General features: G+C 37.4%; 3 protein-coding genes across 3 annotated transcripts; 2 read left to right on the top strand and 1 right to left on the bottom strand.

Annotated features, from left to right (window-relative positions):
- The first annotated feature begins 41 nt into the window (after positions 1-41).
- Positions 42-1,655, top strand: LOC141430194 (protein JTB-like). Its single transcript, XM_074090788.1, has 4 exons — positions 42-246; positions 365-519; positions 1,114-1,207; positions 1,283-1,655. The coding sequence occupies exons 1-4, from the start codon at positions 203-205 to the stop codon at positions 1,446-1,448; spliced, it is 459 nt and encodes a 152-aa protein (XP_073946889.1). The 5' UTR covers positions 42-202; the 3' UTR covers positions 1,449-1,655.
- On the bottom strand, positions 1,638-2,952 carry LOC141430193 (tRNA (cytosine(38)-C(5))-methyltransferase-like). The gene is made up of 3 exons (XM_074090787.1): positions 2,865-2,952; positions 2,312-2,787; positions 1,638-2,106 (listed from the first exon to the last, which is right to left on the bottom strand). The coding sequence occupies exons 1-3, from the start codon at positions 2,923-2,925 to the stop codon at positions 1,648-1,650; spliced, it is 996 nt and encodes a 331-aa protein (XP_073946888.1). The 5' UTR covers positions 2,926-2,952; the 3' UTR covers positions 1,638-1,647.
- An 869-nt stretch (positions 2,953-3,821) lies between these two features.
- Positions 3,822-26,381, top strand: LOC141430195 (sphingosine kinase 1-like). The gene is given in 4 exon segments (XM_074090789.1): positions 3,822-3,995; positions 3,998-4,712; positions 21,799-21,898; positions 25,293-26,381. Coding segments are annotated over 4 exon segments (1,827 nt in total). The 5' UTR covers positions 3,822-3,838; the 3' UTR covers positions 26,148-26,381.
- The last annotated feature ends 584 nt before the right edge of the window (positions 26,382-26,965 follow it).

Raw genomic sequence — 26,965 nt, forward strand, 5'->3', positions numbered from 1 at the left:
TGGTTGAGACTTGAGTGAGTGACAGACAGTGTGACGTGACAGTGACAGTCTGACAGCAAAGTAAAAAAATAAACCTTGGTTTTCTATCGTTTTTCTCGAAAAATAATGATTAAAACAAGCTAAGAATTACTCAGTCATTATACTCACTTGAAAACAGTTCTTTTGTTGATAAACTAATAAAACGAAACAAAAAGATTGAGACATGTTCAAAAAATGTATGCTTTTAGGCACTGTTTGCCTTGGAATGTAAGTTACAGAAAAGCTGGTGCAATAGGGATGCTGCCTGTGCAAAATTTGTAACTACAATTTATATGATTCACGATATAAGATTATAAATCACATTTTACCTAATATTTATTTTCAGATTGACAATTGTAGTACTGATTCTGGAATCACATTTGGCTGATTCACTCTCTGGTCATAAGATGAAGAATAAAACATTCCCTGCAACTGAAAACAACTCGACATGTTGGATGCACCAAAAGTATTCGATAATAAGTGAATGCCACCCTTGCTCAGGTAATTTTTGTGTACCTATTTAATGTCCAGGCACCTTTACATACTTACTGGTTTTATTTAGAATATAATATTACTGTGCAGATACTTTTACTATGTGCACATACACCTATATTTTGTTAATTGGGACCATGGCACACTGAAATTAGAGAAATTTCATAAAATAATTAAAAAGAAAGGGTAAAATTGGAAATAGGTAGATGGCTTTAAACTGTCCTGTGATCAATACTGAAACTTACTAGTTGTTGTTCAATTTGACAACCGGATGGCCAAGTGGTTTGAGAACCTGACTATGAAGCTTGAAGTCCCGGGTTCGATTACGAGCAGGGGCAGATATTTGTATGATATTTGGATAATACAAATGTTTGTTCTCGGGTTGTCATGGATGTTTAATATGTATTAAAGTATGTATTTTTCTATATAAGTATGTTTATCTATTGCCTAGTATCCATATCCATAGTACAAGCTTTGCTTAGTTGGGACTAGGTCAATTGATGTCAAGTGTCCCATGATATTTATTTATTTATAATTATAAACAATTAGTTCACACATACATGGCGCTTGGTGGTAACCACATCATATAATTTTTCTTTTCAGATTTTGAAATCAAAAGTAAGAGTATAGGTGTTTGCATTCATACTAGTTTTAAGGAGATACTGAAATGTGCAAATGGAGAAACAGTTACTAGAAGGTAATTATTTGCATATTCCATATTTTGCACACAAAAAATTGCACACTATTATCACACAATATTTTTTATTTTCAGCTGTGACAGGGTAGCCTATTTAGAGGAGAGGGCGTTTTGGAAATTCACTATTTGGTCTCTTGTCATTGGTGCAGCTTCTTCAATAGCTGTAATGTTGCGAACCAGAGTCCTCAACTACAGGGCACGGAGAAAGGCGAGAATCGCTCTTAGCAATGGAGCTATATAATCCGAACTTCTGTGATGTCAGTGTGTTTGTTGGTGAATGGAGAACCAAAATAATGTGATTTCTTACAATTTGAGGGCTTGATATTTTCAAGCTCTCCAATTGTATCTATCAAGGCAATTGTAGATAAAATAGTGGGCTAAAATAATTGTAAATAGATGTAACTATTTATTCAGTAAATATATGAAATAAAAGTCATTAATTATGTAACTAATATTTTTAATAACTCGGATATAACTTTTACATTTACGCTGTTCCCTAGCAATCTGTAGCACTGCTTAGTAGATATATTTTTAGGGAAGTCGTAATCTTTTGGAAATGCCATTAGTAATGATACTTCTTTTGGGGTGAAGAATCTTAGTCTGACCTCTTTTAAAGCTACTACAAATTCCGTACTCCCCACTTCATGTGTATTGGCTTGTTTGTAACACTTATCAACAGTGTCTGGGCTTGCATCGGTAAATACTGATCCTGTTCCTTCAACATAATGTGTGTAGGCTTTTGTGAAGCAGCAAGATCTTCTGGAGTCTTTGTAACAGACGTCAAAGATATTTGCTCTCTTTAACAGCTTGTCTGGAACCAAGTGTTTGTCAGGTACACTGTCTTCAATTATTTCGCTTAGTGCAAATGGCTCGTCAAAGTCTTTTGGAAGTCTGTTCATCTGTAACAAAAATATCAATAGATTTTTTTTTATTTGGACTTGGATTTATCAATTTTGAGCATCATTTAAATATTCATCTTAAATGGTGGATCAACCAAATTTGTTTTCCCAACCTAAATATTTCAAACTTCAACAAAGTCTGCCTATAACTATATCAAGATTATGATTATTTTGTAAAAAACTGCAAATTCATTCAGTTACTTACTATTTCATCTTTTCTCTTAAAAGTCCAAGTTGAGTTACGCCTAGCTAAGCAGTAATATCTAAGCCTGGAGTTAGGTACTCCAACTGTTGAAGGACACACAAGAAATTCCTGATAAACAAATTCACATTCCTGTAACTTATTTATAAACAGATCACGAACAGCAGAACATTCAAAACCTTTCACATTTTCCATCAAAATATATTCAACATTGTCAAGTTCACTCAAAATGTCTATTAAATATATGAATGAGATAGTTCTCGGATCGTTTTTATCCAGAAAATTTCCATTTCTAGAGAAAGGCTGGCATGGTGGAGACATGAGGATTGTGTTTACATTTAATTTCTTCAACTCCTCAGGTTTAATTGACTGAATGTTTCTGGTCATAAGATTTGTCTCAGGGAAATTGTGGCGGTATACTTCATTGGCGACAGTGTTTATATCAACTGCGGCTACTACACTCCCTGGTAAACACGAATCTGTAACGTTCAAAAATGATGTATTAACTTTTCAAACTGGAAACTTATTTTCAGCCGGTTTTAGTCTTAAGTCTTACGTTTCCAAGCACAATGCATGCCTCCTATCCCGCTGTACAATTCCAATATTCTGTGATTCATCTTTACATGCGCAATATGTTTGTTTTGTTATAGTAATGCACAGCAGCGCCAACAAAAAGAAGCGTGTTACCTTACCTTGCTTGGGCCTATCAAGAATATTTTACCGAATTTGCCTCGAAACGAAATGTCAGTTTCATGACAACACAAAGGTTTCTATATGTTCAACTGTACTGCAGTGTGAACACAATTAACCACAAATGAACGTTGAGTAAATTAATGACGTTGTCATGGACTATTTGACTATTTGACTGACGGTTAAAGTGACGGTGAAACATGACACGTCTACCACGGTCATTACATTAAAGCTTGACTAACAAATTCGCATGATAAAAACCTAAACCAACCAACTTCCTTCTCCCTCCTAACGCCTAAGTCAAATTTTCGATTTATGAACCAATTTAATTCTTGAAAGTATAGCTCGATCGATACTATCGATGATTCCGCCAATGTCGAGGGATTTATTTAAGAACATCAAACTTTATGTCATTTATGACCATATGTTGTTAAATACGCTGCAACTAGAAGAATATCAGTAAAAATACTACAAATTAAATATTTTTGAGGATTCAATTACAAAAAAAAAACAATAAACTATCAACCGAAACAACTAAGTTTGTTTTTTAAAGAATTGTTTCAATCTTTGTTAGATCTTCAAATTTCAGACTTTTTTTTTTGTACCCTGACAACACTGAAACTGTTCAAGACATTGGAAAAAACGAATTACGGGGTGGGTAGACAATATACTTTGAAATACTCTTTTTAAACCTGATTTATAGTGCTTATGTTGGCTAAACTGAGTAACATATGATTTTCATCGTATTTTTTATTGTCATGGAACAATATTAATAACAAAATTTTATACGGTGACGTTTGTTTTTGTTGAAACGAATTTAATTAAAAAGAAAAATCAGTCATGGCGGAACCGAGGCTCGGGAAGGGTGTGTCAAATGGTGTTGTGGGAGATGAACATGTCGAGTCGAAGGAACATGTTTACCTTGAAGAAACTTTTTATATTCTTTCAAAAAAAAATTCAGTGTTTCGTGTCCAACTTAAATCGAAAGGATTAACTTTAACAAAGAAACAGATGGCAACTCGAAAGAGCAAACGATCCTGCTGCGCGACATAGTGGGTAGTAAGTGCATGAGGAGTAAAAGGCGGCGTCCGGGGGCTGGATCCTGCGTGTGCAGCTTCGTTAGCCACCAGCAGCTTAAGGTCGTCGAGGAAAACAGCGGCGATCTCGACGAGAACGACATAAGCGCATATCTTTACATTTACGCTTATATTTTAAAGCGAAGTCGCCGTACGTTAAAACGAGAGAGAACAACCATAACATTGCGTTTCAGATCCTTCGATAAGTACGACGATAATAACAGAGAAGCACAAAAATGGAGAGCAACAATAAAGTGTTTAATAGCCGGACAGCCGATAACGTACGTTGCACCTGCGAATGATAAGAAGCTGCTGATACTGTTGAATCCTAAATCGGGTCCAGGGAAGGCGCGGGAGCTATTTCAGACGAAGGTAGCGCCGATATTGCAGGAAGGGGAGGTGCCTTACGACCTTCACGTAACTAAGTACGCGCAATATGCACGAGAGTTCGTCAGGACGAGGAACGTTTATGGTTGGCGGGGGATTGTTGCGGTGGGCGGCGATGGTGTTTTGTTCGAGGTCCTTAACGGCATGTTCGAGCGGTTGGACTGGCAGCAAGCTTTGGCAGAAGTACCACTCGCCATATTGCCGTGTGGTTCTGGCAATGGCCTTGCCAGGTCCATCTTCCATTTATACAAGTAAGTATTTTTTTTTACTGCTGAAGATTACAGGATTCTTTTAGATATGGGCAGAGTAGGACTGGTCATTGTGGCACGTCGAAAATGCCTATGTCCAGAAATGGGTATATTTTGGGTAACAATGATGATGATTATTATTTTTACTGAATTTCAAACAGATCTCGAATTGTTTGCAATTCTAACACTGCAGATTTTTTTTACTGGTATACCTACTTAAAGTTCCCAGTATTGTGTGGTTATGGTTTTTCATAATGGAGACTTTCACTTTTGCTGACCAAACTTATGTAAGCAGTGGAAGCAAAACAAGCTTGAGATAAAAACATTATGCCTAGCACTAACCAGTTGCTAACTGTACCTTACTAACATTTTTTTTAGTAAACAGCCTATTTTAATGTACTACAACCAATTTAGCTTTGTAGGTACTCCTTAGTTTAAAAATAACTATATCTGTGTTACACATACTTGTATGTTTCCAATCAGAACATTAAAAAAAAAAAAAATAGAAATAAATTCTCACATCTGATCTAAGGGTCAGTACACATGGTGAGCATATCATTGAGAGAATGTCAATGAATGAATAAGCATGCATTTGGGATATTATTTCAATAATATGACCAGTGTAAACTGATCCTAACAAGTAAACAAATAGGTGATTATTTTCCATTACAAGGCTATTCTTATTGACTAAGCTGATATTCAAGGTCGCAAGAAGCTAAGGTATCACATTAATGCTGATGCCATAGCAAAAAAGATACCTGTCAGCTTTTTGTAGCATTTTTTGTTATAGTATTTTGTATCTGAAAAATGTTTGCCATGGCTGTTTGAAATTATGCAAATTAATAATTCTCATTAACATGTGAATAGAGTTAAAATCTTGAAATTAAAATGTTTTGTTAGTGTTAATGAAAATGTGGAAAAACAGCTTTGTCTTTCAGAAATACTTGAGTATTCACTGTCAAAATTATATACTTACACTAACTCTCAGGTATGATTACAGTTACTATATTAGAGGAAATATATTGGTTTATGTTTCGTTATTGTTTCGTTCCGGTGTTGGCATCTATGATGGTATCTATAGATGGGATACTCTTGCGTTATGCTCTGGACCCTATACTACACTACAATTCACAATTTGTTCTAATATTTGGAGATTTAAAGGCCCAATTGAAGAAGTGTTAGGATATATACATTTTTTGGATTTGATTCTCCAGACTTATTTTTAAATAAATAAATGAGTCAGGGACTTCCAAACTTTGCCTGCAAATTCATCTCTTTGTTGTAACATATATGATAAAAATAAGCAAACTGCGGAAGACGTTTTAGTATATCTATTTTACCAGAGCAACTTTTGTTATTAATGGTTGCCATTTTAGCCAGACGTATTTTGCCAATGTTGATGTAGAGACGTTAGGCGCATGAGGCAACTGTTTGGTTTCAACTTAATCCATACTTCCATACTATATTACTATATATACTTATTACTATATATTACTACATATCGGAAATATGTGTAGCTATGCTTAGTAAAAATGCCGTCTTAATTATAATCCTACCCTCCTAACTTATAATAAAGGACGTAAGGTGTCAAGAGTTCACTATGAAGAATTAAGTAGTCCTTTTGTGTTGGCAGGGTAGAATATACCTACACGTCGTATTGCTAAAATGTGGCTTCCCGCAAAATATTTATGTTTTACTAAAGCATGGATGGATGGATGGAAGAACAAAAAATAATAGTTTATAATGTATATAATGTATTAAAATAGATTATCTTCAGTAAACTGTAGAAGTTTACATGTGCTATTATTGGTAGAATAGGTATCCTAAATAAATTAAATACTTCCCAAAGTTACTATTCCACGCGGACGAAGTCGCGGGCAAAAGATAGTGCTACCATAATTTAGCATCCTGTGACAGATAAAAATCGTGTCGATCGCGATAGTGCGCGCATTAAATAATGGACTTCAAAGCCCATAATGTAAAGTAACATTATGTTACGACACTTTTGTCATAACTTTCTCGTAGTCATTCGCGTTCAGGTGTCTAATACAAGTGTGTATCATGATAACATGAGAATAGCTTATTGCTTATTGCCGATACGCACTACGAGAGGCCCTGCCAATTTGCCCATAGTAATCGAGACAAGCTGTGTCTGTGTGAAGCAAACTTCGTTTTGGCAATAAATCTGAAAAGCAACAGTGTACCTACCTACATCAAAATTGGGTTGCGACTAATGTAAAGCTGGGGTTAACAGTCGCATGAATACGAGAAATACTTACGCGAATCAACAAGACGTTGTAAGACTTATGTCGGCCTTTGCCGTACTCCAATGTACGCGAAGCTCGAAGCTTTGATAATGATAATAACGCGTTCGATTGAGTTCGATTCCCGCTTTTTTGCGTGCATGTTAACAATTTGCATAATGTACGAATGTTTGCGCGCATGTGACTGCCCTCCATCCATCCATCCATCGAACTATCGATGATTCCGCCAATGTCAAGGTTGAAAAAGACAATTGCGATTGGTCGTTGTACGGTAGCTTCGGTGTTCGCCAATCATTTGTAAGTAGCAGTTGCCATTCTTTGTTTGCAATCGAGTATAAAAGGCAAAGGTTAAAAAGGTGATGAGTATAAGATTACTCATAGGTATATTAACGCAATAGGATGTTTTTGTTGATACGACCAACCATAACGTGATTAAATCTCCGTCAAGGTTTCGTCCTAAATATAGCAAATACATAATATAATATGTATTTACAAATATAACAATTGACAGGGAAAATTTAACATTTTACGTAGGTATCGGTATTAAAATACTGAATCATCAGATATTTTAAATTACCTGACATATATATAATGAATATTTACGAGCTGTAGGTACAAGTGTTTAATGACGACTTTTATGTATGTTTAATTTTAGTTTATATCGTTTCCAACCAAATCGAAAGTCTTAATTATATGTACTAGCAGGGGACCGTACCCGCCGCATTGCTAGATTGCTGCCCTTTCTAAAGCTTTTATTTAACTTGCAATGTTTGTTTGTAGTGATCGGATCGATTCAATTTTTTTTTAGTATTTGTAGTGTGGATGACAATGGAGGGCTACTACTAATACAGTCAGCAGCAAAATGTACTTACTGTTTTTTTTTTAACAAACATTTATTCCGTTCCGACGGTATAGCGGGCATACGCAGAACAACCTAGTAAAGTTTTATCGCGATCGGATGAACGGTATAAATTACAGACAAACAGACATAGAATTATATTACGTATACCTAAATAAATATGTTAGATAACCAACAATTAATGCACATGGTCGCTTGAGTGACATTTAGAACTATTTCAAAGTAATCGGAATCGACCTACATGAACAGACTCTACCTATAGTTAAAATAATTTTATCGAAAATACAAACTGAAATATAGATGCACAGAAAAACCAGAAAAATAAGACCATCGTCCATCGTCGTGGATCGTTGTCTAGCGGTGGTGTAGCGGTATAGCACACGGCACGGAATGCCGAGGACCTGGGTTCGATTCCCAGCGCTGGTCTTATTTTTCTGGTTTTTCTGTGCATCTATATTTCAGTTTGTATTTTCGATATAGGTTTTACGGGATGACCGTAAAAGTAACAAAAAATTTGGAATTGAAATAAAAAATACAAAAAGATTCCAAAAAACCAATCTTAAAATAATTTTGATCAGGCCTGAGATATCGTAGTAAGTAAACACTTTTTGTTTTTTTTTTAAACATCATTGATCATATGGTCCCGTCTGATTAGATCACAGACTCCTGACTACTTATAATATATTATGTACTATCTCCGCCTCCCTCATCTATTTTCTAAAATCTTAAATCACTAAGCCCCCTTTCCCTGTTCGAATAAAAGTCGAAAAAGTTCACGAAATTTCTCGTAGCGCTGATTTGGTTGCTGTCATAAAATTCATAAAACATATAATTCGCACGCCGTCTTAGCTTATCACAAAAAAATCTACTTTAAGGGGATCGCGCTCCACAGTTTGAGAACTTCTGGCTTCGAAACTTCGAACGTTTTGTAAGATTTCTGGAAAGTTTATAAACAAGCGAAAAATCCGTTAGAATCAATGTATAGCAAAGCAACCGATACATTAGGTCAAGTTTTATCGAGTTTACTTTTATGGAATCGTACACTTCTGTAACATCATATGCATGTCATAATTAATTTAAAAAAAAATTGAGCTGTGTACCTTAGGCCAAAGATATAGGGTCCTTGCTTTTATTTACTTGATTTTAGTTTTCAAAATTTTACTTTATGCACTAACTATGGTAGCTGGTGCCCGCGGCTTCGCCCCCGGTGTAGTTTTTTTTTTTAAATTTTCTTTTATAAGAACCTTCTCCTGATAATAGCAAACACAGCAAAAAAATAATTAGCGAAATCGGTCTAGCCGTTCACGCGTGATGCCGTGACCATTAAAGATGTGGCGTCTGGCGTCCCCACGTCGTCCCCCTATTCCCCCTAGCCTAGACTTTAGCTCCCCCCCATCTAACCAGAGCAATCTCCGGCCGTCATTATGGATAGCATCCAAGTCGGCCTCGGTTATATATCTAATTGAATCTGTAAGCACTGTTATGGTTCTGGTAATTTCCATTTACGTCAATACTTCAATAATGCTAACAGCTTTGCTTTGCAATACCAGTTTCTCGATTGAACCGACTCATGGTCAGCAAGCTTTATGTTTTTTTTTCTTAATTTTCCTTGTATTTAAAAAGCGAAAGTCTTAATAATTAAGGTCTTTTGACCTTCCAGAACAGTAGGGACATCGTTAAGTGTCATCATCATCAATATCTCGGCCTATATACACATTTCACTGCAGGGCATAGGCCTCCTCTCAAAGCGAGAGGGAAAGATAAAGAGAGGGAGGGAGAGAGAAACTTCATGGTAAATTTCGAAAAACTCAGTGCGAGCCCGGGATCGACCTTCGACCCTCTGCTTGAGAGGGCATTGGTCAAGTGGTTTGACAAGTATTGTTGGGGCTCCCACAAGGACGGACGATCTTGTAGAAGTCGCAGGACGCTATTGACAGTGAGTAGCACAAAACGGATCATCGTAGCGTCCTGAGACCCCACGTCAAATTTTTAATATAAGAATTTGAAGCTATTGACAATCATGAAAAGTTGACATTTGGTTAAATGTTGTGCTCAAGTGAGGACTGGGGGATCTAGGAGGATAAAGATCCTAGTTCAGTGGCCTTCTTCCGGCTGGCATGAAGTTTCATGATCATCGAAAAAAATCGAGTTGTTCAAAAACTATTCACCCCAAACCCTCACTGGGCAGGTACGAGGGTCATGTCAAAAGAAATTAGATACTCCATGCTCATTTGATTGATACTGGTCAGTTATACACCACCGAGAAGGCTGATTAAATAGCAATAAATTTAAAAATGGAATACTCCAGAAATCTGCGTAATATTTTTTTAAATATTTTTTTTCTCATTGAATCTGGTGGGAATTTGCGGTTACAATGAAAGTTAGTACTGCACTGCAAACTATAATTCATGGACAAATGTCGCTCCATAAGCGTTGTTCGAAATGGGTGCCGCATAAACTCAACGATTTGGAAAAAGAACGCCGCGTGGATTGGTGTAAATTTATGATAAATAAATTCGATGCTGGCGAGAACAAAACTGTGTATGATACACTGACAGGCGAAGAAACATGATTATATAACTGCGATCGTGAAACAAAGTGGCAGTCAACGGTATGGTGCTTTGAAGATGAACCGACTCCAACAAAATGTCGCCGAGCATGAAGCACACCGAAACAAATGGTTGCCTCATTTTTCTGCAAGACAGGGCATATTGCGACTGTGGTACTAGATAATCAAAGAACTGTCAACTCAGAATGGTATGTGACAGTTTGTGCTCCACAAGTTTTGTCAGCTTGGTGTGACAAGCGGCCAAAGTCAGGAGCCCAGCACCTGCTCTGGCACCACGACAACGCCGCCTCTCGACATTTTACTCGAAAAATGTCACTATACTCCCTCACCCGCCATATTCTCCTGATCTGGCACCCTGTGATTTTTACCTGTTCCCAAAAATTAAAGAAAAATTAAAAGGAAGGCGATTTGAAACCAAAGAAGATGCCCTGGCTGCCTATAATTATGAAATTTCTGAGGTACCCAAAGAAGAATGGTCATTGACATTTTTCATGTGGTTTAGCCGGATAAAAAGTAGGTATATATATACGTGCTCACGGTGAATACTTAAAAAAAATAGATTTAAGTATCTAATTCCTTTTGGCATGACCCTCGTATCTTACTGAACTTACTTGTTATTGATTTTGTGGTAGAGTGATTAGTTGGGTCCGTTTAAGGGTTTAAAACTTATTTCACTGACCAACTGCTACTCCATCCCTAATTTACATGCTAACTACTTTATATCCTGGGATAGTGCGTAGTTCCCGCGGGAGACAACGGCTAGTTGTGTATAAAGATGTGACGAAGTAAATTAAGATGTGTCGGGAAAAGGTAAAGCGAAAAAAAAAGGAAATATGAATCTATGAGGCATTAATAAAGCTACAAAAAAAGGCGTCAAAATGATCTGATTTCGGGAAAAAACCTAGGTACACGAAAAAAAAGCGATTGCGGTACAATGAGACACTAAGTAAAGCTACGAGTAATAAAAAACCGGCCAAGAGCGTGTCGTACACGCCTAGGGTTCCGTAGCCATTACAAAAAAATCAAGTAATATTTTTCCAAGGTTTTCGTATTGTGTACTGAATCGTCCATGTTTAGGTATATTTTATACCTTAGGCTGCTATTTACTCTTAAACTACTAGTTAATTATTCTCAAGCAATCTTAGCCGCTATAATTTTCCTTGTAAGTTTGATATATTTACTACCATTCTAAATTTCAAATTTTTCCACCCAACAGTTTAGATTTTAGAGGGGAGGGGGGGCGCTCAATTTCAATGAAAATTTGCACTTTAAAGTTGAATATTTCGCAAACATATCACTGAACCTATAATGGTTTTAAAGACCTATCCAACTATACCCCACACTTTAAGGTTGGATGAGAAAAAAAAATCACCCCCACTTTACACGGCTATGGTAAAAAAAAACTTTTTTTATTGCACCTACTACTTTGTCGGCGTGACTGATATGTATGTATAGTATATTCATGTCAAATAACAGCTTTCTAGTACTAAACTAACGGTCTCTGAGCTTACCCGCGGACAGAGAGACCGACAGACGGACAGACATGGCGAAACTAGAAGGGTTCCTAGTTGACTATGGAACCCTAAAACGCGAAAAGGAAATTGATCAATCGCGGAAAAAATAGATTTGGGATAACGCTGCATTCCAAGAACGGTTTCGCGGTACCATTTTCCTCACAAATCTAAACTCGACGTTTTCTTTTTCTTCAATACATTATTATATTAGTAGTGTCATACATATTACAGCGCAATCAATTACAAAATAAAAAATAATTAAAACAAGATAGCCCGTCTTACTTTACTTGTTTTGTATAATCCTGTCTAAATTAGTCTCGATTTATGATAACCGTAATCTTATCGTATCACATTAGGTTATTTACTGCGAGTAATTCCCTCGAAAAGTAACTGCACGCGTATCGTACCTATATCTACAAATACAAACTGATAATTGTATTATAATACGAGGATGTTTGCTTACAGAAGTTAATAAACTGCTATGATATCAGCAGGATGTCTTGCAGTTCGCGGTGTGAGTAGAAACGCCGCTGGACGCGAACGGGTAGCGGAGTAGCGAGCGTTTCCACAGTTCATTGCGCGGCTGAAACGCACGAAGCATAATGGCTACATGGCAGCACACGCAATGAATAGAGACCAAGCTCGCCGCGCCGCTGACCGCTGACTTCCAGTTTGCGGCTGGAGTCCTATACTTTGAATGAAAAGGGAATAAAGACGTTTCATTTTACGAAGCTCTTTTGTCTTTTACTGTGTTAGACGGATACATATTGGGTGCATATTGTTTACACACCGAAGTCGTCGAGTCAACAGGCCATGTTGGTGTGTCGTAGAGCCCTTAAGCTCAGTTTAAATCTGCAAAAAATCGTGCAAGTTGCATTAGGTACATTGAGGCGTTCGATTTACCACTTCATCTCCGTACTTACTCGTACTAATCCAACCGGTACCAAAATAGCGAAACTATAATGGTTCCTTGTTAGAGTACGGATCCTTAAAAGTGCGCGAGATGCGCTCGATTTTAATCTACTCGTCTCGGTTGGTGAAAGTTGCAGCGCGGCCAAAACGTTGAGGATATATTTATATTATGTCGCATTTTGCATTTATCCGCTGCGCTTATGAAGTGATTGTAAAAAGAAAGAGAAGAGAGAAAATACACTTATTCACAACAACACAAGACACAAGGATATTATGACAAGTAGACAACACGAAGGACAAAGTGTGTCATTGCGGTTGCCAATCGGACACTGGCTCAGCACAATGCTGAAGCGATTGTCAAGTCATTATGTTAGTTTGAGGATAATATTACTGGGTTCAGTAACACCGCGTAAAGCTTTTTTGAACATGAAACTACCGTGAGACTCACTCATCCATACTAATATTATAAATGCGAAAGTGTGTTTGTATGTTTGTCCGTCTTTTACGCCGTAACGGAGCGACGGATCGACGTGATTTTTGGCATAGAGATAGTTTATGGGCCCGTGAGTGACATACTTTTTATCCCGGAAAAATGCACAGTTCCCGAGAGAACAGCGCGCGATAACCGAATACCACGCGGGCGGAGCCGCGGGCAAAAGTAGTATTAAATATATTGACCCGGATAACTCACGTCTTAAATTGAGTTTAGCCCGACATGTTTCGGGCTAATCCGTAGCCCTTCCTCTTCGGAGCAACGCGACTCGGCGGCTGCTGCAACATGTGCACTGAATGTCGGGCTAAACTCGATTTAAGACGTGAGTTATCCGGGTCAATATATTTAAAATTACCGCGTAAAGCTGCTTCATTTAAGCAAATTGTTCACCCAACACCGTAGTACTCATAATCAGAGCTGTCGCAATCATTAAAATTGTAATCTCATTTTATTATTAATTTATAATCTTATCACTTTAAATCATGAATGAGGATATCCGTTTATAAGTTTTGAGACTTAAAGATAAGTCGAGTCATATTTTGAAATTATTAAAAATACTTAATTCCTCTTACAGTTAAACCTTTGAATCGTGCGTGACACACAAAATAGAACATTCTTACCCGGTTTACATTAATTTGGAAATCAAGCGCAGGATTCGATTGCGGGACAACTGGTAACTAAAGAAAATAAAAATAAATTAAACGTTTATTTCAGGATTTATTCCCATATACATCATGCTAGTTGCAGTCTTATATTAACTGTCTGGCTCAGGTTGAATTTGTCCTCCTTCCTATTTTGTCACATTCTAACTCCACAACGTCATGTCGTCAACGTACAATTCCTAAATTGTCATACCTTCTCCTAACCCGTCCACATTGTTATGTCGTCAATTTCCAATTTTCCCCATATTCGTATATTTATGATCCACAGAGAATATTTGAAAACCCGGACCAATTTTTTTTACAAAAAATTGGGATAATCACGAGTTGCTTATTAAGATAAGTTCACAAATTAACACTGCACTGTGGACCATGTAGAAATGTGAACTAATAAATAACACTGCGGATCTAATAGAAATATGGACGAGTCAGCACTATGGATCGTACAGGAATGTAGACAAGATAGGAAATAGACGATATAGGAATGTGGATGAGTTAGGACGGTGATGATATAGGAATTTTGACGAATCAAGACGGTGAATCGGATCGTATCGCGATGAGCACAATTTAAGAATGTTTCGAAATATGACTGTGGAAAGAGAGAAGGAAAATTTATATTCGGCATATAAACAAAGTAACAACAAGGTACACTGTAGCGACTAAGCCGTTTTAGGTGAAAGAATTTGTTCTAAGTCATTTGTTTTCAGGCATTGCCGTGTCATTTACTTAGATAATAAGTAAATATTATCTATTTTATTGTTAAAAAAACTTTATAGAGAGTCACTAATTCGATTGTAAATAATGAGTACATCCATTAGAACAAGAATAAATTGAATTAAACGCAGACGAATCCATCATCAGCTTATTGGAAAGATGCCAATGATATGATTGGTGACTTGTTTTGGTATCAATCCATATCGTTTTACTTTATGAAGTTTCATAATAGTGAACACACAGTATACTAATAATATTCTTCAGAGACGATCAAGCATGTACACAGTCGTTCGGACCTCGAAACAAAAGATCGTTTTTCTTTTTCTTTCTCATTTGAATCTTCAGGAAAACGAAGGAAACCGACGAGTCCCGAGTGACATTTTGGTTGTACTGTAAATTCACGTATTACCTACCTATGAACGCTTTACAATGCCCATTCAAGCATCAAGCAAGAAAAACCGTTAAAATGTTTTGTTTGACATATGGTCCTTGGTTTGACTCAAGCTTGATCGTCTTAGAAACCTCTAAAACTAACGTAAGAGAATTTCAGCAAGTTGTTACTTATTCCAAAGTGCTGTTATTCGTGGTAACAATTTCGAATGCCTCAGGAACTTACGATAGCTGGATTTCGAGAATAACACAGGTCACTTTTTGGAAAATGTATGGGATGTCAAGTGATATTAGTAGCACAAAGGTACGTGATGCAGTTTCCGCGACCTCACGCTTGAAAATTCCGGATATCACCACCACTAAATTTAGAGAAAAAAGATTGCAGCTGAGTGTTCTTGATACAAGTTGAACACGATGTAATTTTTGAAAATTTCTTCGAGTAAATTACTATCCTATGATGATATATGACATTACTATGTATATTAGGTATAATGTAAGGGGTGACTCTTGCATTATAATAACATGTTAAATTCCTTAAGTGACTTGTTTTCAAGAAAAAAAGAAATCCGGGTCTAATCCGGTTCTAGACAAGCCAAACAATTAGGTAAACTACGCAATATGACGACGATATCATTTTACTCAATAGATAGTAATAGCGCCACTAGTATTGCTACTTTTATCGAAAACACCTGTATCAACTTGAGTTACATAGTGGATTTTTGGGAATATTCTGATACGGATACGAATATGGTACAAAACAGTGTGACTCACATTATGTGTATGGGAATGGAAACCACCCACAATTGACAAGATTGCATTTTTTTAACACCTGTAAATTACTACAGGAATCGGAAGAGTTTTGCCTCCTGAACATGGGAAAATATTTATTATAATTTATTTCTCCATACCTATTTAAAAAAATACAAAAATTAAAAAAAATATATCTGAATTTGCCAAAACTACCACAGAATAGATATGTTTCCTTTGCCTTTTTTCACCAGAAAAAGGACCTGTCATAATTTTGACAACGTCTACGTTAGATTTACGCATTGACCTATACACCAGCCGGGGTACTACGAAACTCGAAACTCGAAGTTCGTGTCATGCGGTCCCTCTGACACATACTATTTAATACGAGAGCGAGAGGGACCGCACGATACGAACTTCGAGTTTCGGGTTTCGTAGTAGCCCTGCTGTTTAGGTACTTGCTCTGAGGATTTACGTGTTTTTTTTTTAATAGAGACTAGACAAACGTAATGAATCTATTTTGTGGTAGTTTTGGAGTTATGCCCTTTTAGATTAAGAACATCATTTTTTTTAATAAATTCATTAATAATCGTAGCGATATTTTAAAAATATCAGCGTCTTTCTCTTTCCAAACAGAATACAGAGAACGAATCAAATTATAGTCTTAGAAATATGAAATCTTGTCAATTCACTCAATTTGGGAGCAGGCGATGCGCTTTTTTCCCTCTGTCGAAGTACAGTTGTAAAAACGGAATCGCGTACCAGAGTGGAACCTTTGCATTGCAAGTTACAAACCTCCACTCTGAACAAGAAGGCTCGAGCTGTAGTTCCCGCGTGGGCCCAGTACGGATTGGGAACTTAGTCTTAACACACCATTTAATTGCTTCGCGGGTGTGTGTAGCACGTTTTCCTTTACTGTAAGGCTAGTGGAATGTGGAATGGAGATATCTCCAAAATATTGCATTGTATAATTGTCGCTTTTAAAAGCTTTTAAATTCAACTCGGCTTAATACACAGCTACAGACAACTACCGGGTTCTACTTGAATAAAATCAAATTTGACGTGACTATTGCTCGGTTAAACTTATTTATGATTTATTTTATTTTATTCAGGACATCAACAGCAATAGAGTAGGTATAGTCGACAAACAAAGTGATTTACCAATTTTAATAAACTTCAGAAATAAAACAACAAGGCTGATTGTCATATTGACTTGTGAGTGAAAATAGGCTTTGACGGTTTAAGCGCTACAAACGACATTAAACCTTAGGTTTACCACCTTAAACCAATTTCTTGGTCGACTATACATTATAATGGGACAGGTTCTAGACAAAACGCCAATAATAGATGTCCACAGAAATACAGTTTAAGCGAAGCATATACCTAATTAACACACAGACACAACAAATTTCAAATTAAGTAGCTGATGATCGGCGTGTTTCGTTGCCATGCCATTTCCTTTATTTTTTTCTATTCCGTGCTCTTAATGGACATTAACTGTAGGAACAGCATTAACCTGACCAACCAGTTAGTGCAACCGCAATTAGTGGCGACGTAAAGGTTTCTACAATTAGCGTATCACCTGGTTTGCTCGTAAACAAGAGATCACGCTCCAATCTAACATGTTCTATTTAAACAGATAGTACCCCAGCGAACAAGTTCAAAGTTCAGTTTTATTTGCTCGAATTATGGTACAAATGAGGTTACAAAAAATAAGTGTAGATCAAGACAATTCACCGTACATCGGCACGCAAAATTTATAATCGGATCTAATAAATAATAATAATAATCATAGTAGGTAATATTAATTCACATTTCATTAATTATCATTAAATTATATAGAACTAGCTTTTGCCCGCGACTTCGTCCGCGGGGAATAGTAACTTTGGGAAGTATTTAATTTATTTAGGATAGAAACTTCTACGGTTTACTGAAAATATAATATTTTAATACATTGCTATAAATATAAACTATTTTTTTTTTGTTTTTCCATCTATCCATCCATGCTATGGTAAAACATAAATATATTGCGGGAAGGCACATTTTAACAATACGACGTGTATTCTACCCTGCCAACACAAAAGGAGTACTTAATTCTTCATATTGAACTCTTGACACCATTATTGTAAGTTAGGAGGGTAGTATTATAATTAAGACGGCATTTTTACTAAGCATAGTTACACATATTTCCGATAAATATACTTATAAGTTATAGTAAATTTCTTTAAAATTCCTTAAGAACTTTCATCCCCATATTTTCAATTATTAAATAGGTCGAAATTTGAAAAGCACCGGAACAAATGTTTTTTAGGGTTCTGTACCTCAATTTACTTGTTATCACGTGCTGAAATGGCAACTTTAATAAGATTAATCGATTTTTCCCTAGGTTTATTCTATTTCTGTACCAAATTTCATCAAAATCGGTTCAGCGGTTTAGGCGTGAAAGCATAACAGACAGACAGACATACAGACAGAGTTACTTTCGCATTTATAATATTAGTATGGATAATATCAAAATGGTATAGGTAGTTACAAAAACAATTTACAAAAATAATCAATTAATATTATATCACCTATATTATACCACTAGTCACAATTATTACTACATTTCAAAAAATTCAGACAGTATAAAAACATTTTTCCTTGAGCCAGAAACGCAGTTTGTCTACAAATATTTTATAAGTCTATCAATCCTATCAATTCCTTAAAGGGTCGGCAACGCACCTGTGATTCCCCTCGTGTGGCGGGTGTCCATGGGCGACGGTGATCGCTCTCCATCAGGTGACCCGTCTGCTCGTTTCCCCCTCGTTTTATAAAAAAAAAAAAAAATAAGTCGGCGCTCTTATATCTATCGGAATTTTGTTATAGATTTTTGCTGACATAATGAAACTATTTCTGTTACACAATGCTGTCCTGGAAAATGTTACTGTAACGCGATATAAATCCCTACCGCGTTTCAAGTTTCATCATCATCAAAATTTCGCTCGGGTTCGGAACTCGAAAGCACGCGCTTTCCCAGAATCGGTCGTTATATGTTGTATGTCTGTTATATCTATATGTTAAGTTAGAATAATAACATCTCAGAGCTGCCTGCTGCATTATGTTCATTGTTCTTGTCATAATCTCGCCCAAATAAATCTTATTAGTCCATTGTTTTATCCTTTGTGTTAATTTTCTAATATATTCAATGTGCTACTGAAGGCCAAGTATGAGCCGGACTCGCGCACCAAGGATTCTGTACAGATTTATAGGCATCTATGAACATACAGTGTTAGCGTGTTAGCAGTTAGTTAACTATGTAATTTGGATCTTGTGACAAGTTATGTACAGTCGCCAAAAAGGATTGCATTAACAAGCAGGCAGCAGGTATACTAGATAGGTATAGACTCTTTGGTACAGTCGCCATCAGATATTTCGGAGCGGCCAGGGTGGTCAAAAATATCGGCACATGCACTCTATTATTAAGGTATTAGAGTTCATGTATCTATATTTTTGACCACCTTGGCTGCGCCGAAATATCTGATGGCGACTGTACCATAGAGGTTAAATCGAGCAAGACGATTTTTTTTCCACTTCTAGTTGTGGTATTAACTTAAAATTGTGTATTCATGTCGATGAACAACCAACACCGCCTAACTGATACCTTTGTACATCTCTTTCTCTTGTTAATTGTAATTTTCATATGTTTTATGTACAATTAAGAGTTACAATACATGCCGAGTTACAATACTGATAAATCTCTAGGATAGGTTTGGCTATGGGGCGTTCAGGTTCTCTATTGCACGTCAAAGATCTATCTGTTAAGATATTGGTTCTTCATCGTCGATTTGTCGATTGAATGATGATGCAAATACAGTTAGAAGAACAGACACACACACACAGTACAGTTAGTTAGAAGTAGTTTGTGTTTTAATAAAATTTTATGGTTCTTTGTTTTAATTTTTCCATAGTGTCACGTATTGTGTAAGTTTGTGTAGTGTCGTGGTGTATCGTCGAGTCGTGTTTCATTAAAACATCCATGTTATCAGTTACGTATGGAATTCGTGTGATATACGTTTCTACAAGTTTCAATTAATTTTACTTAAGTATACGTTTGTTTGCTTTAAATCCAGTGAGTCAATATCAATTTTGAATTTTGAGCCATTCTCAATATTCGAATTCAGCTTGAAACTTACCTACCGCGTGTCATCTCGTCGTCTGAGGAAACCTTACCTTTTTGGACGCGTTTTTATCTAAAAACTGGCTACGTTGTACCTAGGACACTAAAAATACGTTGTACCTTGGCCAATGAAATTTAATACTAACTAAATGTATATTTGGTTCCAATCATATCTAAATGATGAAAGGTATTTTACTTAGAATTAAGTAATTTAGTCATTTGATCAATACGATTTCATCATGTAATCAGCGTCTAAACTGAAAACTAAGGTAACTTTTGTTTGATCTATAAAATAATACATATGTACGAACTTGACAGGAAAACTGCTGTGTGCCAATAACCAGTAAATAAGTCATTGATTTTATAAATAGGTAAAACATATAAACATTAAATATTTTCTTGACAAAAAATCACGTGTCCAAGGTACAACCTCAAATATCCAAGGTACATCAGGGGTGTTGTACCTTGGACACTTTTCCCTTTTTTTTTGCGTAAGCCTACCGTTTCTAAATTAATAAACGAATCGCTTAGTTTTTTATATAATAACATAGCCTTATGTCTTATGATGTCTTTAGATATTTTAATATTTGATGTTTATTCCATAATTAGTTATTTTTCTAAAAATAAAAAAAGGAAAAACTGTCCGGGGTACAACAGCTTCCCTATACTTTACCCTTTCACGTCGCACTTTTTTTAAAAGTCCAAAAAATGACTAGGTACGTCTAAACGACCACTTAGGCCAATATATCATTCCAGTCCAGAGATAAATTTTCTGAAATTTTATTTATCTTGAGACTGCTTATCTGATTTCGATATTCAATAAGTGACGCATTATTACGAGTACTGGCTTCACTTTAAAATTATAACCGTAAACCAAATGGCAAACCTACCTGACTGCTCCATCATCAGATCCTGGATACCATCCTTGGTACGGTCAAGGACTTAAATACATGAGCCACCATGGAAATGAAACCATTTCAAAGGAAAAGTCATTACGATTTTCCTTGTTAATTAATGCGGTGTCACTATGACGTTTCCTGTGAAATGGTTCCATGGTGGCTCATGTCATCATCCGGGCTAGACCTTTTCCCATCTACTTGGGGTCGGCCTTCCTTGTCCGCAATGTCCACTTCGCACGGTCATGTGCCGTGCTCGCGTCCAGTTTTGCTTCTTGGTCAGCCAAGTGGAGGGTGGTCTTCCACGTCCTCGCTTCGTCACTGGCTCTATTTTTAGGACGTGTCAGATATTTTTGCACACTTCGCTGTGGCAGATATTAATGCAGGTCTAAGATTAAGTTCAGACACACTAAGAAGGGCTGTTTCACCATCCATTGATTAGTGTTAACTGGCGGTTAGGTGTGATGCCGTCTCTATTTGTTTTGTTCGAATAGACGGAGACGGCATCACATTTAACCGTCGGTTAACGCTAATCAATGGATGGTGAAACGGCCCCTAAGACTATTCTAATAAGCCCAAACACGGCTAGGATACGTTATTCTATCTTGGACTTCCAACGTGTCTTACTACTCCCTCATCAGACCCTGAAGTACCATTCTTGGTTAAAGTACACCCTAAGACGATTGATTGTACCAAACCCAAAATCGGCACAAAAAAAATCCTGATTCTTTAACGTGTCCTAACTTCCGAGCTGTCGATAGGCTATCGATGGATAAGTACCTATTGTCGATTTCATAACATCGCGAGCTCTTTGAATCGATTACGAGTGCAAGACTTAACCTTAACAGGCGGGGTCACATTACGCCGCTCTCTCTCTGATAATGATCTTAACCGTGTAATCCTATTGTTTCAGTGAGCCGTACATTCCACAAAACCTGACCGGCATGGCCATGGCTCTGACCAGAGGGAAGGCGGTTCCAATGGACGTCGTCAGGGTGGAGACTAAGACACAAGTAAGACTACTTACAGTTACTGCGTACTAAACTGTTTTTAACCCCCGACGCAAAAAGAGGGGTGTTATAAGTTTCACCGCTATGTGTGTCTGTCTGTGGCTCTTAAACGGGAGGACCGATTCAATGCGGTTTTTTTTATTTTAAAGCAGAAAGCAGGTTTTCTAGCGATGGTTCTTAGACATGTTTGATCAAAATCGGTTCAGTCCTTTTTGAGATATTGAACTTTGAAGTGACAAAGTCGGGGGTTTTCCTGCTTTTTTTTGCAGGTATGGTCTTATAACTAGCACAGGAAAGTAAGTTATTTATTATATTATCGCACCAAAACATTACCGTTTACGTAAACGGAAGGCCGGGTGAGACTTGCAGTTTAATATGTAAGTTGAGTAAAAAAACGTGTAGATGCAGAAGTGAAGCGATGGGTCGTGGGAAATCATTAAAACGACACAGTAAAATACGTAGCTACTAATATATTATTTATTATGCAATCGTGCACTTGAATCGCATTCGCTCAATCGTTCATTCACTACCTTTTTGCGCTGAGTACTTCATGTAGTTGTGTGTGTAATGATTCGACTCAAGTCTCCTACCGACGCTAATATAGTAGACTAGCTGTTGCCCGCGGCTTCGCCTCCGTTGTAATTTTTCTTTCATAAAAACCTCTGGACAATAACGAACACAACAAAAAATTATTTAGCGAAATCGGTCCAGCCGTTCCCGAGTTTTGCGCTTTTTTTTTTTGATATGGCGTTTGCTGCGAGGCACTTTGCCAATGTCACGTCAAATTGCGTGATTTTGACTATCTCTTTTGTGGAGCGATTAAAATAACCCAGGGAAGGGACACTGTGGCAATTAGTTTACATTTCATTTATACACATACCGAGTTTTGCGCTCAGCAACACATTTTACGATTCATTTTTGAATATTTATATAGATTATATACGCTCTGGAAACCTTTTTTTAACCGACGAAAAAAAACGGATGAGGTTCTCAAGTCGACGCATAACTTTTTACATAGTAGTCCGATTTCGATAATTTTTTTTTATTGGATAGGGTATACCTGAAATTGGTATTAAATTATATAACTTTGAAAAAAAAGTTAGGCCAAGGGTGAGAAAAAAGTATAAAATAAAATTAAGATTGGTTTTTTGGAATCTTTTTGTATTTTTTATTTCAATTCCAAATTTTTACTTTTACGGTAATCCCGTAAAACCTAAATTGAAAATACAAACTGCACAGAAAAACCAGAAAAATAAGACCAACACTGGGAATCGAACCCAGGTCCTCGGTAGGTAGGATAGGAGGGGTAGGTTGACCAACAGTGGTGTAGCGGTATAGCACGTGGTACGGAATACCGAGGACCTGGGTTCGATTCCCAATGTTGGTCTTATTTTTCTGGTTTTTCTGTGCATCTATATTTCAGTTTGTATTTTCAATTTATAAAAAAACTTTTTAACAAAAAAATTAAACCGCCGAAAAAACTGAAAAGCAAAAAATAATAAGCCTTTTTCATTTAACCTTAATCTAGGTACCAGTTTGAAGTCGGTGCCTCAGCACTAGCCAGGAGGAGTGATAGAAGCCCATCAGGTAGACGACTATAGGTCTACTCCTGCTGGCTACTGCACCGATTTCAAACTGGTACCTAGATTAAGGTTAAATGAAAAAGGCTTATTATTTTTTGCTTTTCAGTTTTTTCGGCGGTTTCGTTTTTTTGTTCAAAAGTTTTTTAAAAGAAAGCAGAAGGTAATTATTACAAGGATTGCTTAGAAATAAATGAGAACGCAGAACGCATACGAGGTACCTACCTAGGTAGCATTAATGATATGCTATCCGCTGTTATTATGATTGTTAGAGATGAGAGCATAAATATATTCATTCATAAACAGATTATCAGTTTTATTGGCCTTGTACATGCTGACCCGTCAGTATTTCGTATCAATAATCGCACCTTTCTTTCCCGTTTCAATGAGCCTCTTGATGTACGGAAATGTTAAGTATGTTAGTATTAGTAATTCCTCAAATAAACTTTGATGTTTTTGTTCGCCCACCGCCCACGTCATTGTGGCCTGTGGCTATGTGCTATTAAGATTAAGCAATGTCGCACTCATTGTAAGGAATTGTGGCGCCGTAACCGTGTCACCTCGAAAAGGGAGTGATTAAGACTTAAGTTCTAGATCTAGGGCATTTTAGTAGGCAAGCGTGCTCCATCTTAGTCCAAACCTTCGACCATTATATTTTAAAAACCTTGTGTCCGTAACGCACCATGGTTTACTTGGCACTGATCACAGCTCAAATAAATAAATGAGCCAATCGCACGCAAACGTCAAACGGACCTCACGATATTAACGCCATCTAGCGATACTTCACCTGTGAAAACCCTCATTTAGCGGTACTTATACATAATTAGGTACAGTCAGCCAATTTGATTCTTAGGTTACCATAGAACCGCGTCGTAATGTCATTTTACGTCATTCTATAAACATTGTTATAGACAAAATAAAATTATTTACTATGATACAGTTCCATGGCAGTCCAGGGATCAAATTGATTGCCTGTACAGTCCCCACCACCAATATCTGACACAAAAAGCGTGCATAAATATCTGATACGACTCAATTTCTAGGGCCGGAAGGACGTGTCAGATATTTTTGCACGCTCCGCTGTGGCAGATATTAATGCTGGTGACTACCTATGTAATTTTAGTCGAGACGTCAAAAATACTGTCATAATAACCCGACTAGCATTAACCTGCCAAAGTATGAACAGTAGCAAGTGGCTCAACAAGCGGTGACAGATCTTCCAATCGGACACACGTCGCGGTTTAAAAATACCTACCGGATTATCTACCATATAATGTGAAAATTCCAACGCCTATTAGGTTTAAAATTTTATGTTTAACCGATTACGCGGTTTAACTTTGAATTACAAACCTAATCTATGCTAGGTAATCTAGAATAATGCTTACTCAAACGTTAAACGAATTGCATTTGTGTCAGTCAACCACTTTATCTTACGAGAACTCTTATCACGCCGTATCAGCCGCTTACGCTTATTCAACTATGATCCATGTGAGATGACGGCCATAAACAGTCAGGGCATAAGATCATTAGATAGAGTTACACTGCACTATTCAATTGAGTAGGTCCGTTGCAAACAACGAGCTCGCGGATCATAATATGCAATTAGTTACACATAATGTAGTTATAGCGAGGAAGCATGCGATAATAAATACCTACCTGTACCTAGTTAATACACTCGTATACTTCGATTAGATTTTTACGTCCGTCACTAATCGCTTAAGATATAAAATGAATCTCCTAAATCGTAAAAACCTGATATGACAACAAACTCCGTTTGCGCCCACGTGATTGTAATTCAGCTATAATTTCTATTTCAGATAATGTTTTCGTTCCTATCCATCGGCTGGGGCTTTCTATCAGACATAGATATAGAAAGCGAGCGGTTGCGAGCTCTCGGAGGGCAGCGGTTCGCCGTGTGGGCGTTGGCGAGGCTCGTGGGGCTCCGGCGGTACAAGGGCGTCGTCAGCTACGCCCTGATCAAGGATATCAGCACGCTCCCTAAACCAAAGCATCCTCTGGTGCTGAGTCACAGTATTAGCCAGGACGGCGCGCTGGATTCGCCGGACGCGGAGGCTTTCATTGATTGCGACGAGCCAGAGAACGTGTGGGCGAGCGCGGCCGGCGGCCCGGGCCGACACCAACGCGTCGATTCATGGTACTCCGTGAATTCCCGGCGGAGCGCTTTCTACAGCACGCGGGGCTCCGAGTACCACAGCGTCACCAGCGCCGGCTCAGAGATGCGCTCGCCGGTTCACGCCTGCATGCACGGCCCGGCCCCCCACCTCCCCGCGCTCATGTCCCAACTCCCACCCAACTGGACCCATGAAGAAGGCGAGTTCGTGATGGTTCACGTGTCCTACCAGTGTTACATCGGCGAGGACTTCTTGTTCGCGCCGCGCTCGCAACTCTCCGACGGTGTCATATGGATGCTCATCATCAAAGCCGGCATATCCAGATCTCGATTGTTCTCGTTCCTCATGGGCATAGCTAATGGGGACCACGCGGAATCTAACGATGAACACATTAAGTTGATACCCGTCAGTGCGTTCCGTATCGTTCCTGAAGGCACGAGCGGAACGCTCACGGTCGACGGCGAATCGGTCGAATATGGCCCCATACAGGCCGAGGTGTTCCCCAATATAGCAAACGTCCTTGTTCCCGATTTAAAATAACATTCGAAGTATTAGCAGCTTTTGAGCGAACGTTGGATCAAAACGACTGATTAAGTTACCTAAAACTTTACTTAACCGAGCCGACGTGAGGCAGGCGCCCCGTAAGGCTGGCGCAGCAAGTATTCCTTGATGGTTGTGTTTCAAAAATGTCTAAATTATATTACACCAAAGTTTTATTTCCATCACGAACTTGGACATTCCAAGCACGTTGTGATTTAGTTTGTTAGTATTTTATATTAAGCATAATATTTTGGATTGGTTCCGCGGCTGTATGTGATAGATAATGATTTTGTGCGTAATGTTCATGAATTCAGTTTGCAACTAGTCAAAGCTTTCAACACTACGAAAGTAAGTGCCAAACGATAGGCACTCTAAAAGTTGTACAACTTTTTATAATTAAACTTGCTCGAGATAACAATGTTGCAAATTCTTGCATGTTATCAAAAAATATCCAAAGTTATTGCTTCATTATGTACAATACAACGTCCATCTGGAATTCAATCAGTTTCAGGGTTTATTTTTATTCAACCGATAGGTTCATCCTCAATGCCTACTAATTGTTTATTAAAAAATACTTCAAGTATTCTAATAAATAAATTAAATATTATCAGTAACCTTGCCGTTAATTTTTTATGAATATTAAGACCAATTATGATATATATAAAGTATTTAGTTCAATGGGTTTGATTCCGGAGTTTGGGAAATTATACTTAATTTATGTTTGTATTTAAGTGTTTTAAGTATAATTTTAACTACTGTAATGTTTACAAGTTTTCTGTGATAATAATTAATTCTGCCATAAAGATGATTTACAAGTT

Source organism: Choristoneura fumiferana, chromosome 8 (genome assembly GCF_025370935.1).
Source record: "Choristoneura fumiferana chromosome 8, NRCan_CFum_1, whole genome shotgun sequence".
NCBI lineage: Eukaryota > Metazoa > Arthropoda > Insecta > Lepidoptera > Tortricidae > Choristoneura > Choristoneura fumiferana.